At 37.4% G+C, this 14,084-nt stretch overlaps 1 protein-coding gene across 1 annotated transcript in view; it reads right to left on the reverse strand.

The window, feature by feature from the left end:
* The window catches only part of slc44a4 (solute carrier family 44 member 4), a 70,949-nt gene extending 63,973 nt beyond the window's left edge, over window positions 1–6,976 (reverse strand). Inside the window, exon 1 of the mRNA XM_051920189.1 lies at window positions 6,801–6,976. Coding sequence (XP_051776149.1) covers window positions 6,801–6,840 — 40 coding nt within the window. The 5' untranslated portion in view covers window positions 6,841–6,976. The remainder of the gene's footprint in view (window positions 1–6,800) is intronic.
* Between the last annotated feature and the right edge of the window lie 7,108 nt (window positions 6,977–14,084).

The raw sequence follows: 14,084 nt of genomic DNA on the forward strand, positions 1-14,084 counted from the left end.
GATTTTGAGAGTATTAATATCACATTTGAAAATTTCTATAGTAAATGGGGGGTTACTGCCCAAAATTAGGAATGTACATAAATACTAAATCAACAGCAGCAAAAAAAATAAAATGAAAAAATATTTTTAGATTCATATGAAAGCTAGGTGACAATCATAACAGAAAAGAAAAAGCACAAGGTTGAAGTTTATACAGTGCCATAGTTTACTGTATATATACACTGTATTTACAGAAACTTACTATCATAATGTTGCTGGTAGCCATCTCTCTATAGGTGACTTAAGATCTGTGTAAAGCATCATGATTTTTTAAAATTATTTGCTGGTTTTGGATAAATAATGTATTGATCACATGATCCTTCTGCCTTCTTTTACCTATTCGACTTGCTTTGAAGAGCCTGCATATACACAATTCTCGTAAGTGTTTAGGCTTAATTATTGTGAAACCATATTACATACACACACACACACACACACATATACACAAACACACATTATATTATATATATATATATATATATATATATATATATATATATATATATATATATATATATATATATATACACACACACACACACACACACACTTAATATAATAATAATCATAATATTTTGCTTTGAAAGGAGTGATTGAACATGCCCTGATCTCCATCAGTACAGTGAAAAATTGCACTTTTAACATATTTGCATGAAATAGTATGTAAAATACTGTACCTTTTCAAATGTTAACCACAAAGGCTACACACACTGTACCACTACACAAACTGAACATAGTGTGCATCATATGAATACTGACTTCCATCAAAGCAAAATATCACTTTAAATCAGGAAAAAGGGGAAAAAAAAATCAGAAAATGTTACACAAGGTCATATTTCAATGCTGTTGTGACTCACTCAGCAATGCAAAAGAATAAAAATATAAAAGATAATTCTAGGTATAATGGACAAATAAAACACATAGAACATACGGTATATAAATGATAATAAATATTCTAATGTATCAATGCAAGATGATGCATACTGTATTACATAGGTACAGTACAAAACAATAGTTTTAGTTTAAAGATTTCTCTTTATCAGATGGATAATATCACAGACTTTCTCAACCCTTTATTCACACATTACAGTCAGCAGCCTCAGGTTCTCCATAGAATTTAACTGCCTTTAAAATTAGCTTGACTTTGTTTCAGAGATATGATGATTACTGTGTATATCTGATAAGCTCCATATCATTGTCCCTACATATTTGTAGCAAGAAAGCATGATATGGTTATATTAAGGCATCAGTTATCTCAATAGCTTGGCATCTCACATACCTTCTCTGCATATTCCAGCCGTCACCAAAGCTCCACTGTGAAATGCATAGCTCTCATATTGAGCGCTGCCCCTTTTCTGATTAAGGGCTAGTCTAGACTTTGATAAAACATAGCATTAGTCCTAAGAATTCTCTAACATTGTAATCTCTTCAAAACACCCTGGGTTGTCTTTTACCAAACTTTCCCTGGTTCTCCTTCTGTGGAAGAAGTCCCAGAGGAATGCTTACTACATGCCTAAACCTCAATTGGATCTGCTTCTTCTGACAGGGCACCTGATCCAGTCAAAGCTCTTATTGAACAGCTGATATCCTCTCACTGTTATTGGAAACTGACGTTAATATCCTCCTCTTTGGCCTACTGAGCCACAATCTTGTTTTTTCAAATATCACTTAAAGCTTGAGGCTGTATGCAAAGACAGGACTTTTAATTTTAGTGATCACTCTTTGTCTAAAGATTTACCAATACTGACTAAACAAAATACCTGCAGCATTATAGCCACTGAATAAATATATTGATCAATTTCACCATCATCTCTACTCTTACTTGTAAGCAATATGCAAAATAATTAACCATTTTGAGGCACCCATTTCCCATTCACTTTTCAGAACAGGAACCTCAGGAGTTGCCAGATTCCAACTAAGCTGTTTTTCACTCTGCTGTGTGTCCTGAAAATCACATTTAAAGTAGATACCACCATCTTCCAATCAGCTCACAGAATCTCAAATTGGACACTCTCCAATCACAGTTGCACTATAACATGTAAATCATAACTAGGAAAGAAAACAAAGTGCACCCTTGGCAGTGTCCTAAGTCCACTTACAATGGATGTGCTCTAATGAAATGTATTTGAATGCAACTCTTACTCCACAAATACACTGAATGAAATGGGACCCCATTTGTCAGCCACAAGGCACATATTCATAAATCATCCCCCAAATCAAAACACAAATAAACAAGATTGCCACCCTATGACATCATCAATACCCATGTAACCAAAAAAAAAAAAAAAATCTTGTTTCAAACATAAGGATGGAGTTTACCTCCAAACCCTGTTATTTGCTATTTGTCTGGAGTCTTAGTTTCAGTATTTATGTGTAATCAGTCTATAAAAACAGTAAATCTTTTGGCCCAGTTACAAAAAAAAATAAAAAAGTAGCTTCTGCGAGACTGGCCGACTGGAATGAACTACCACCCCTGCCTTTCAGTTAATACTGAAGAGGCATCCCATAATAGCCAGTGCTTTCAAAATTTCTGACAATGACACATTTACCACTGTAGCACTGCCACTAAGGATGTTTTCACCTACATATCTATTTACACGTTCAAAAGGGTTCCTTCCCCCTCTTGACAATATACCACTTTGAAACAAACATATACTTATATTTACCACACACGGCTTTTTCTTTTTTTTTTAATCTTACCAATCCTTTGAGCTGTAGAATGATTTGCGATTACATTCCAAAACTGAACTCCTGACAGATTTATTGGCAGAGGGCCCAGATCAAACATTTCACAAACATGATTCATAGGAAATCAAAGCAAATTCCACATGCAACATGGATACTGCGAGCAATAGCTGGGAGGAGAGAAACACACGGTGTTCACTAGTTCTGCTCGGCCAAAATGAGCTACATCAAACCACATACAGTAATCTCACATTGGTACGACCAATACAGTAATTTAGTTGCAGTATCAGTAGGCTGAGAAGATGTGTGGGACACTTGATCACTGAAAGGTAAATTAACTCTTGGAAAGTGAAAAATAACATAATAGGCAGTGAAGGAGCAAGAACAAAGGAGGAAAGCTGAAAAAGGGCAGCAGGATTAAGACTAGACTTTAAATATAGCAATGTCTAGAGCATGGTCAGCCTCTTTCAGTCTGTAGCTTACCAACAGAAGAGACCACAGACTGATATTGAGAGAGCCATCTGCTTCCTACAAAGTTGTGCATACAACTGAAGTTTGTTCCTATGGACATGGCCTTTATTTCAATATAGGACCAACTATTCCTGCAACAGGATCCAAAGAAAAACTTTAAAAGGAGCTACAAAATGGGATGTTGGCAGTTCTTATCTGGCTGCAGACAAGGGAGGAACTCAACTCTATACCAAGTGCAACATTTGCTTGTTATGGGATCAAGCTCAAACAAAAGGAGTGAAATTTCAGTTTAAAATGAGACTCTTAATTTCTCTACAAGGGTCTTAAGACACTCTAAAAGAGCCATATTAATGGTTAATAACTAAATAAACACATTTTTTATGTTGCGTTTATTGAATCATTTCTCTTCCTAGTGGTCACTCCTGTTCAAGATCTCACTACTGAAGGCAGCTACAAAGCGCTAGGATTGAGTAACAGTTGCCAAGAGGCAATAGACATGCAACATTACTGTTACCATCTAGTGACATGATTGATAAAGTTGGGGGTAAATGTATGGCAAAGGGGTACACATCTCAGAAATATAAATGGTTAGTATAAGATTGGTATATTTGTGTTGAGGAAGGTCATTTTTCAATTATTGGATTTACCAGGACTAAATTATTTTCCTTATATTAGTTCCTTAACAGGCAGCACAGGGTTGCAGTAGTTCAAGCTATTGCTCATAGATCCAACAACCTGGGTTAGAATTCTGCTCCTGTTGTTCAAGTGGATTTTGCACAATGTTCGACCGAGTTTTTCCTCTTACATTCTCAAAAACACATAGGATTAATTGTTGCCTCTAAACTCAATAAGTATGAGCGAGTTTGAGTTTGCAAGTGGGTTCTGTGATAGACTGGCACTGTGTCTGCATTGTTACTTGATATGCCAATGGAACAGGCTGTAGCTCCAGTGAACCTGAATTGTATTAAGCAAGTTTGAAAACCTTGTGTCACTTTAATAATGACCATCAAAACATCCTATTGCAACAGCCTTCAAAAGCACAGTGAATTTAGGAGTTAAAGTCTTCAATAACTTACAGAATATGCACTGATACTCTAGGATATGATGATAAAACACTTTTTGCAAAAGCACTTAAACAAACCAAAAAACAACTTTCTGTAACCCCAAAATGGTGCACTATGCTGACTTTTAAAGTGTTTACATTTAATCACTCAAGTTAAAGCCTTTGATTATGTATTGAAGAAATAATCTAATGGTTTAGAACACTAGCATATTCTACATATTCCCGAATCCATCAATTGCTAAATCTGCAGAATTTAGAAAACTGCCAAAAACTGTAATAAGGATGTAAAAGGGGTTTTTGATTTACTTGCTGCCTACTTTGACACGGATTAAAGATTTCACCCCTTTAATTCTCTTACAGTTGAACTAAACATTATGGATACCAAAAATGGCTAAAAATAAATCCATCTAAATGTAGAAAAGTAAAAAAGAAATGTAATGAAACCCTTTTAAAAATACTGGGTTATGAACAAGACATAAATAAATGAAAGGGCATCTGTACAATTTTAAAAAACTACTTCTTTCTAAAAAACTTTTCACAGTTTATATTGCCTATATTATTCTTTTACTACTCGCTACAGACACAGAATAAAACATTTCACCCACAACAGTTTCTGCATGGAACAATACATTTTAAAATCATTCAGCTGAATATTGACACAAATAAAACTCAAAGTTTTTATTGTTCCAAAACTAAGCCCTTTACAAACGATATTAAAATACACTAATTTATAACCGTTGGACCACAAAATTGCACCACCAATGACAGACTTGTGACACTAACGTCTAGTGCTACCACTGTGATCTGCAAGTCTGGTTAAAAAGCTGAACCAAAAAATGGATTAATCAAAACATTCAAATATGTTCAAAAGATTTTTGTCATTTTTATAATAAGCTTTTGTTCACTACCTGACTAATCATATACCTATAATTGGGCATTCTATCCATTAAATAGCTTAAATGCAAGTACACAACTTTTGTTGCAATTTATGTTAATTTTCTATTTATTAATTTACTAAATCCGAGTTTTCATTCTGCTTTGAGGAACCAGTCCTGGATAGGATGACAATCCATTGCCTCCCACAAACCAGGCAGACTTCGAGTCACGCAGTAGAATGTCATTTGGTGCAGGCGCATTCTGAAATACCCGCTGATAAACCCATGAAAATACAATAAGAACATGCAGACTGCAAGTAGGCAATGACTGAATCGAAAGTCGAATCTGGACTCGTTGACCTGTGCGACTGTGGTGGTAACAGTAGCGCCAAAAAACACCGATCAAAATTAAAATGATGTATTTAAGAAAATTTTTACATTTAAAAAAAATCTCAAAATGCATTTTCATTTTTAAAATGGACACACCGCGCAATAATGGTGTTTATAAGGCCCCTCGAGAAATATTTTGGCATAAATATATATGGAAGGGGTTCACTCCTTTAAAATCAGGTAGTTGCCTAACAATCTGCGGAACATCTGATCGGCGATTGTCACGCATTTGCTTGTCAAAATGAACAGGCGTTACACTTCTTCCTTGAACGTCACAATGTAGTTGGCGTGATTTCAGAAAGATCGGATTTTGTCAGGTGGCTGCTGTTCCTGGAAATGTATCACACTACACCCTGCTGTGCTGGTTGGAAATGTTGCTCCTAGCGAGGCATAACCCCACTCCCGCTCGTGATTACGTAGTAAGAATGGGCGGGACTGTAAATTATCTTTGTTTTAGTCTAATCTTGCAATTTTGGGAAAGTTTCGCCGCTCTATCGTTTTATATTGTAAACGGAGGAGCAATGGGATTTTGAACCCCAGATCTTAAAGCGATCACGATTACATCAGCTGTACATTTTAAATGATTTTTTTAAACGTACGGCTTAATGAACATTATTTCAAGTAATGTGGAGGAGTCCCTTAGAAAGGTAAACGTAAATTATGTCCTTGTTTCCATAATCGGGCTTGGCGATTTTTAGCGAGTGAATAGGTCCCTCCGTGCTACACAAACCCGACTCTTCAACAGACATTTAATACAAAGTTACAAATTGAAGCATTACAGTCGCAGATACAAATGTAAAGTATCATTATAAAGTTCTTCGGACTCAAGTTTCAGAGTACCCCTAACAGTCAGAGGACAGACGTACAATGGAGAAAAGTAGGTTTACAATCCATAAGGTAATTTGTGCATTCACATGTATTTTTTTAAACAAAATCCCCTATAATGTAAACACCGTACGTGTAATGCAAGGATGCCAAAGGAAATAATTTAAATAAAGCCTCTCATGGACGAGGCCAAACTACCACAAATACAGAATTTACATTTTCACATGCAAGACTGCACAGGTTGTTATGATTAAGAAAGGATAAACAAAAGACGCGCTTCGATGGTGTACAATTCCAGACGACACTTTAACAAGTCAGTGCTCCGAGATAATGGAGAATACACTTCTATTATAATGCCTTGACAACAGCGAGCTCAGTCCGAAGCGCAAATCCACAACACAGGTGTCCGCGCTTTCGTGTTAACAGAAACACCCTCTTAAATATTTCCTTACCATACGGATTGGACGTGTCGTTTTCCTTCTTCTTTCCCATTTCTCTACTAGCAAATGTACTATTGAGGAGCCAGAAACCTTAGGGTATAAACTTGCACCTTCAAATCTTAGTCCGAATGCTTTCAATCAGCCCGTCTGACGTCAGTGCTACACCTGTGGGAAAGCCTGGCTGCACCTGAGCGCGCGCGCGTTCTCCGCCCTTCTTGTGAAGACGACCACGCCCACAAAGAGAGCGTCTGTCCTCGAGTTTAAAGACATTCGTGTACAGGAAGCCTGCCGAAGATTTACGTGCCTGTCCGAGCATTACAGAGTAATGTAGAAATTATTATAAAATGGGCATAGGTTTGGACTATTGCAGCTAAAAGTATAGGTAATCATACAAAAGAATGACATCAATCCGTTTATTTTATAAACCCGCTTAATCCAATCCAGTATTGACGCGTTCCAGTGTTTGCCTAGCAGTTTAGGGTCACCAGTTCATCACAGGAGACGCATACTTCGTATCTGTATGATCATATAACGAAGCAGTGGCCTTGGAAAAATAACAATAAGTGCATGCAAAGTCCTTAAAGGATTCTGTAACGGGGTTCAAATTCAATGATTAGCAACGCTTCCTTGTCGAGCCACTCTGCTAACTCTCGCATCCTAATATGTGTTACTTTCGGGAATAACTATAAAATCTATTTCCTCCTAAACACAGATTTCTTTAATCACAGGATTACCTCGAACCGTGTTAATTATTAACACAATAAACGTAAAGAGTGAATTTTAACACAGACTTGTCGAGCGATTTGTTATTTATGTCTTTGTATCTTTGAGCCAAGACTGCGTAATAGGGAAGTGTGGTCAACCATTTGCGCATAAATGACATATAGTTGCTGGAAGTGTCCTTATACGTTAAAACAGTAACATTTTTCAAAAACGTTACTCCAATGTGTCTGGATCATCTTTATTTTCCCTAAAAGAATGACCCTTTGCGAGGACTAGAGTTTTAACAATCAATCATCATTATTTTATTGTAAAAAAACATGAAACATCTTAACAGCAATTTTAATTTTTACAGTGGCACCTAAAATCCTAGCATAGACACCTTAAGCTTAAAGCTATAGATGAAGTCTGTGTTGGAGGCTAAAACATGTCGGCTTGATCTCAGTAAACATATTTCAGATACTCACCAGCCTGGTATGTTAAACTCCCAATTTAGGGGTTTGTTGGAATGAAGATTTTATTTCTATAGGAACAAAAGGTTAAACTTTATTTTTATTTCCATTCTAAAAAGGAAAGAAGGTTAAAGACAGAACATTTCATCTGTATAGCATCAAGTGTGCAACTAAAAAGAGTAGGTAACATGAGGGATCCATGGGCAGATGAAAGGAGACAAAGCTGCCTATGGAGAAAGAGATTAAAAAGTTAGTTGGTCATTAAGACCTGTTGAAATGTAATCACAGCCTGACAGTAAGCTTAGCTTCTTCTGCCTTTTTTTTGACAAATGTCTTTGAAACTCTGTGAAAGAACACAAACAGAGAGATCAGTATGGCTATGTTCAAAAGATGTGAAGTGTTCTACCATACAATACAAAAGAATACAATACTATTTCTTTTACAAACATACATCCTACATTTATGTTATCTTGTCTCAGGTGTGGTGTGCTGTTGTTTCACAGCTTCTGAGTCCTGGGCAATGTCTGAACAGATTGTGCATGTTTTTCCTGTCATCTGCGTAGATTTTCTAAGATCATTTTAACACCACAAATGCTAAGGTAATTGGTAATTTTAAACTGAACCCAATGTAAGTGCAGATGTTTACATGATGTTCCCTCCAATGGCCTTGCACCCAATGACCTGACTCCTGCCATACCATTCCCTCATTTCTAAACTTAACAAAGTGGATTCACAAAATGGGTGGGTAGACTTATACCCCTTGCAACCCTTGTAAGGTTATTTATTAGCTGACCAGAGCTCATAAGAATCCACTTAGTAGATTAATCATAAACCTACATATTAATTAAGTAGGTGAGACGTTTGTGGAGAAGGCAGTTTACTTTTGTTGAGTAAAACAATTTCTTTTTTCTGATCATGTACAGTGGTGTGAAAAACTATTTGCCCCCTTCCTGATTTCTTATTCTTTTGCATGTTTGTCACACAAAATGTTTCTGATCATCAAAAACATTTAACCATTAGTCAAATATAACACAAGTAAACACAAAATGCAGTTTTTAAATGATGGTTTTTATTATTTAGGGAGAAAAAAAATCCAAACCTACATGGCCCTGTGTGAAAAAGTAATTGCCCCCTTGTTAAAAAATAACCTAACTGTGGTGTATCACACCTGAGTTCAATTTCTGTAGCCACCCCCAGGCCTGATTACTGCCACACCTGTTTCAATCAAGAAATCACTTAAATAGGAGCTGCCTGACACAGAGAAGTAGACCAAAAGCACCTCAAAAGCTAGACATCATGCCAAGATCCAAAGAAATTCAGGAACAAATGAGAACAGAAGTAATTGAGATCTATCAGTCTGGTAAAGGTTATAAAGCCATTTCTAAAGCTTTGGGACTCCAGCGAACCACAGTGAGAGCCATTATCCACAAATGGCAAAAACATGGAACAGTGGTGAACCTTCCCAGGAGTGGCCGGCCGACCAAAATTACCCCAAGAGCGCAGAGACGACTCATCCGAGAGGTCACAAAAGACCCCAGGACAACGTCTAAAGAACTGCAGGCCTCACTTGCCTCAATTAAGGTCAGTGTTCACGACTCCACCATAAGAAAGAGACTGGGCAAAAACGGCCTGCATGGCAGATTTCCAAGACGCAAACCACTGTTAAGCAAAAAGAACATTAGGGCTCGTCTCAATTTTGCTAAGAAACATCTCAATGATTGCCAAGACTTTTGGGAAAATACCTTGTGGACTGATGAGACAAAAGTTGAACTTTTTGGAAGGCAAATGTCCCGTTACATCTGGCGTAAAAGGAACACAGCATTTCAGAAAAAGAACATCATACCAACAGTAAAATATGGTGGTGGTAGTGTGATGGTCTGGGGTTGTTTTGCTGCTTCAGGACCTGGAAGACTTGCTGTGATAGATGGAACCATGAATTCTACTGTCTACCAAAAAATCCTGAAGGAGAATGTCCGGCCATCTGTTCGTCAACTCAAGCTGAAGCGATCTTGGGTGCTGCAACAGGACAATGACCCAAAACACACCAGCAAATCCACCTCTGAATGGCTGAAGAAAAACAAAATGAAGACTTTGGAGTGGCCTAGTCAAAGTCCTGACCTGAATCCAATTGAGATGCTATGGCATGACCTTAAAAAGGCGGTTCATGCTAGAAAACCCTCAAATAAAGCTGAATTACAACAATTTTGCAAAGATGAGTGGGCCAAAATTCCTCCAGAGCGCTGTAAAAGACTCATTGCAAGTTATCGCAAACGCTTGATTGCAGTTATTGCTGCTAAGGGTGGCCCAACCAGTTATTAGGTTCAGGGGGCAATTACTTTTTCACACAGGGCCATGTAGGTTTGGATTTTTTTTTCTCCCTAAATAATAAAAACCACCATTTACAAACTGCATTTTGTGTTTACTTGTATTATATTTGACTAATGGTTAAATGTGTTTGATGATCAGAAACATTTTGTGTGACAAACATGCAAAAGAATAAGAAATCAGGAAGGGGGCAAATAGTTTTTCACACCACTGTATGTTGATGTATGGAGTAGGGTGCATTGCGCCGTTCACTTTGGTATAGGATCTTTGATACTGAATGTGGAGTATTTGGAGTCCAAGGGCTTTTATAAACTTTAAGATGTGGATAAAGATTTAGAAGGATGGGATGAGTTACAAGAGAAAAATGTGGAAATTTGCAATGCAATACAATACAGGAGGGAAAGGGTCATTGAGGTTTTCATTTTGAGAGTATATAAAGTGATGTCAAAGAAAGCAAAACATGAAAAAAGCATGGAGATACCAAGTAATCCTTGGAATACAATAAGGTAAGAAATGTTTCTTTTCAGTTGTGTAAAAACAGAGCAACAAAGCAAGGTAATAAGAGTGGGAACATGGAAAAAATATATGGTGAAGAAAAGAGAGAGAAAGGTTAGGAGCATGCACTGATACAGTGCATTGCCGCACTCACCACACAACAAACCAACTCCTGATCCCAGATTAGGACCCGAGTGCAGCCATGCAATGGGTGACACCTCAGCACCACACTAGTTCAGATGGAGTGGAACAGTGTGAGTTTTTTTATGGTGGCTGGAGTGCCAATTCCACCACCAACCCCCAAGTTTTCCCTGCAGATTGGAGGACCTACATGCAGGGCTGGATGCAGATTAACGTCATACCCAGGACGGCACAATTGCAGGTTAAGGGCCTTGCTCATGGGCCCAACAGAGCAGAGTCCCTTTTGGCATTTACAGGATTCGAACTGGCCTCAGAGCCACCATTCCGCTTGCACGTGAAGAAAAGGAGAAACAAAAATTTAAAGAGTAGTCTTGTGAAAAAATGATTCTATTTTTTATGAATTTGAGAAACAATTTTTTTAGGTGTTAGGTAGAATCATGCGATGAGCTGATAGGGAAAGATTGTAAAATGAGGAAATAAAGGAATACGCTAATGTGAATGGGGGCTTTATACATTGTGGAGGTGAGATTGTCTTCTATTTGTGAGGTCCAGAACACCAACATCCTGTATTTCTCATCACTGCATTATATGAAAATTTACTTCCAGATAAATATTACTTGGTTGTTAGTTGTCATGATCACAGAGTAACTGAAGACCAAATCAAACCTGTTTAACATTTTGTTTTTGGAGCAAATGACAGACTAGTTGTATTGAGTTTCTGGGAGTGTCATTATACATGATTGACTTCATGAGAGCGAACCACCAACTGTTTCCAACTCGTTAAAATCATATAAATAATAGCTATGACTGAATATCATTGGAAAAGTCATCTACTATAATGTGACATTGCCTTTTGATTCATCTCTGGAAAAGTCATGTAATGTGGCATTTGTCTTTTCCAGCAATTCCAGCATTTTTTAGGTGCAGTCTTCATAGATAATAAATGAATGCTTATCCCGAAGTACAATTCATATAATGCAGTGACAAGGAATATGGAAAGCAGGTATTTTGGACCTCACAAACAGAAGAGAATCTTATCTGTTAATGACACATGTTTTATGTACTACAACAGAATGAAAAAAGAAAGAAAGGGCAGAGTCTACATATGAACTCACCATACCTTTTATCCTTTTGTGCAGCACTGGCTCTGTCAAGCAGTATGTTATTGGCTGTCAGAAAAAGGGGCAAGCATGACTGTCATAGAAGGTTGGCACTCATTTGGCAAATGTGACATAGCCTGTGATTTCCAGTCATTTAAATTGACACAATTTAGCGACGAGATCAGCAACTGCAGTTGCAGTCTGACATACCCTTCCACAACTTGAACTCACGTAATGTGACTTCAGCTTAATGTGAAGAAATGAAATGGTGTGGTTTGGAATCTTGTCACACTATGCAGATGACATGGCATTGTTCATTACCAAAGAGGAAGAGGTGAAGTTAGGAGATCTTTGGAAATGTGTAGAAGCACAGGGTCTAGTGTAAACCAGGAGTAAAGGTAATATAGAATTTTGGGAAACGGGCAACAGAGGAAGGCAACTTTGTATTATGTAAAGGTGACTAAAGAGAACATTAGTATAAAAGGGTTAATTTTATTTACAAAAGACAGCAGGTTGAGACACTGGGAAGAAAGCACTCAGAAGGTTTAGGTAAAACCCTTGAAATGGAGGCTATCCTGCCCTAGAAAGTAGCAGTGAGACATTATTTCCAGATTATTTAATATAATAATTTTTAGTTAAATGTGAATCTCTGTAGGAACATGAGAAAGAATAGAGTGAGATGACCACAAACCAGACAATAGGGGACTAATTTTAAAATTAGCAGTTGCAGTGGTGTTAAATTAACTTAACAAATGTCCAAACATTCTTATGGTAGCATAACCAAACAGCACATGCTTCATCTTCATTACTATTAAACTTAACTTTGTGTTGATTTCTGCATACCAGCTCACTTCATGGTGCTGCAGTCCTTGTAGAACATGAATCTCATCAGCAATCATCAGTCATTCCCATCTCTGTCTCTTAACCTAAATCTCCTCATTCTTATCCTCCCAATGTCTTCCTTGCTGTCTTAAGGCCATTTCATCCTTGATCTTCCTCTATTTCATAGCGGTATATATTTATTTCCAAGACTTAACTCTTTGACGTCCTTTCCACTAGGCCAAACCACTCGAGTCTCACTTTCTTGATAAATGCGGTATTTTCCAAATCTTGCACGAGGTATCAAACCTGCACATTTGCTCTAATGTACCATTGTCCAATCTAGTAGACAGGCCTGAAAATTGTTCTTAAAACTTTCCTTTACCAGCCTCCCCTGAATTTTTTTTCATTTTATTGTGTTAAGACCCATTTTTCAGAGGCATATGCAACTACTGGTTGAATTATTGTCTTGTACTATTGTCTGGTAATTCTTGTGACCAAATCCTAAATTGCAGTGTCTTCATCAGTCAACAATTTCATGCTGCTATTCTTGCCTTAATTGTTGCTATCACTTCATTTTTCTCTGTTAAAGGTGTACCCAGGTACTAAAAGACTTTGACAGTCATCAGCTGTCGATGCTTTTGTCTCTCATCCCTTGGTTTCACGTAGTCAACATACATTTCATCTTTCCTTCATTTATAAAATTTCACCATTTTAGTTAAGTGGTGACCACTGTAAAAACCATCTGGACTGATATTTGTATGAGTCAGTACTTTGAATGTTCTAGTCGCCAAGGTCTAAGTTGTCTAAACCATCCTGAAAAGCCTATTAATGGATTATTAGGCTGGTTTGGGAGTATAACCTTCATTCCTTTAATATTCTGGATTGGAAGGTGATTTTTAAGAATAGTACTTTAGCACTGGAGAACCCATATCACCATCACACGGCTCAGAGAAAGTGGCCATTTTAATAAATAAATAATTGGTTGTGCTCACGCTGGGGATTGGAGCAGGTACGAGTGGTCTTCTGTGAAAACGCCCTGTCTCCAGGTTGGTTGTACAGTTGGCGGACCATGCATTGCCTATCTGACACCTGTGGGCGGTCTGATTGTCTCAATATCAGCCCAGGGCGGCAATCAGGTGATTACACCTGCAACTGCTCTCCAGCATATAAAAAGGGCAGTGCAAGATCAGAAAAAAAGTAAAAAGCAAGGAAATGAACAAGAAACAAATGGAAATTAAAGT

The sequence above is a fragment of the Erpetoichthys calabaricus genome, chromosome 1, assembly GCF_900747795.2.
Source record: "Erpetoichthys calabaricus chromosome 1, fErpCal1.3, whole genome shotgun sequence".
In the NCBI taxonomy this organism is placed as follows: domain Eukaryota; kingdom Metazoa; phylum Chordata; class Cladistia; order Polypteriformes; family Polypteridae; genus Erpetoichthys; species Erpetoichthys calabaricus.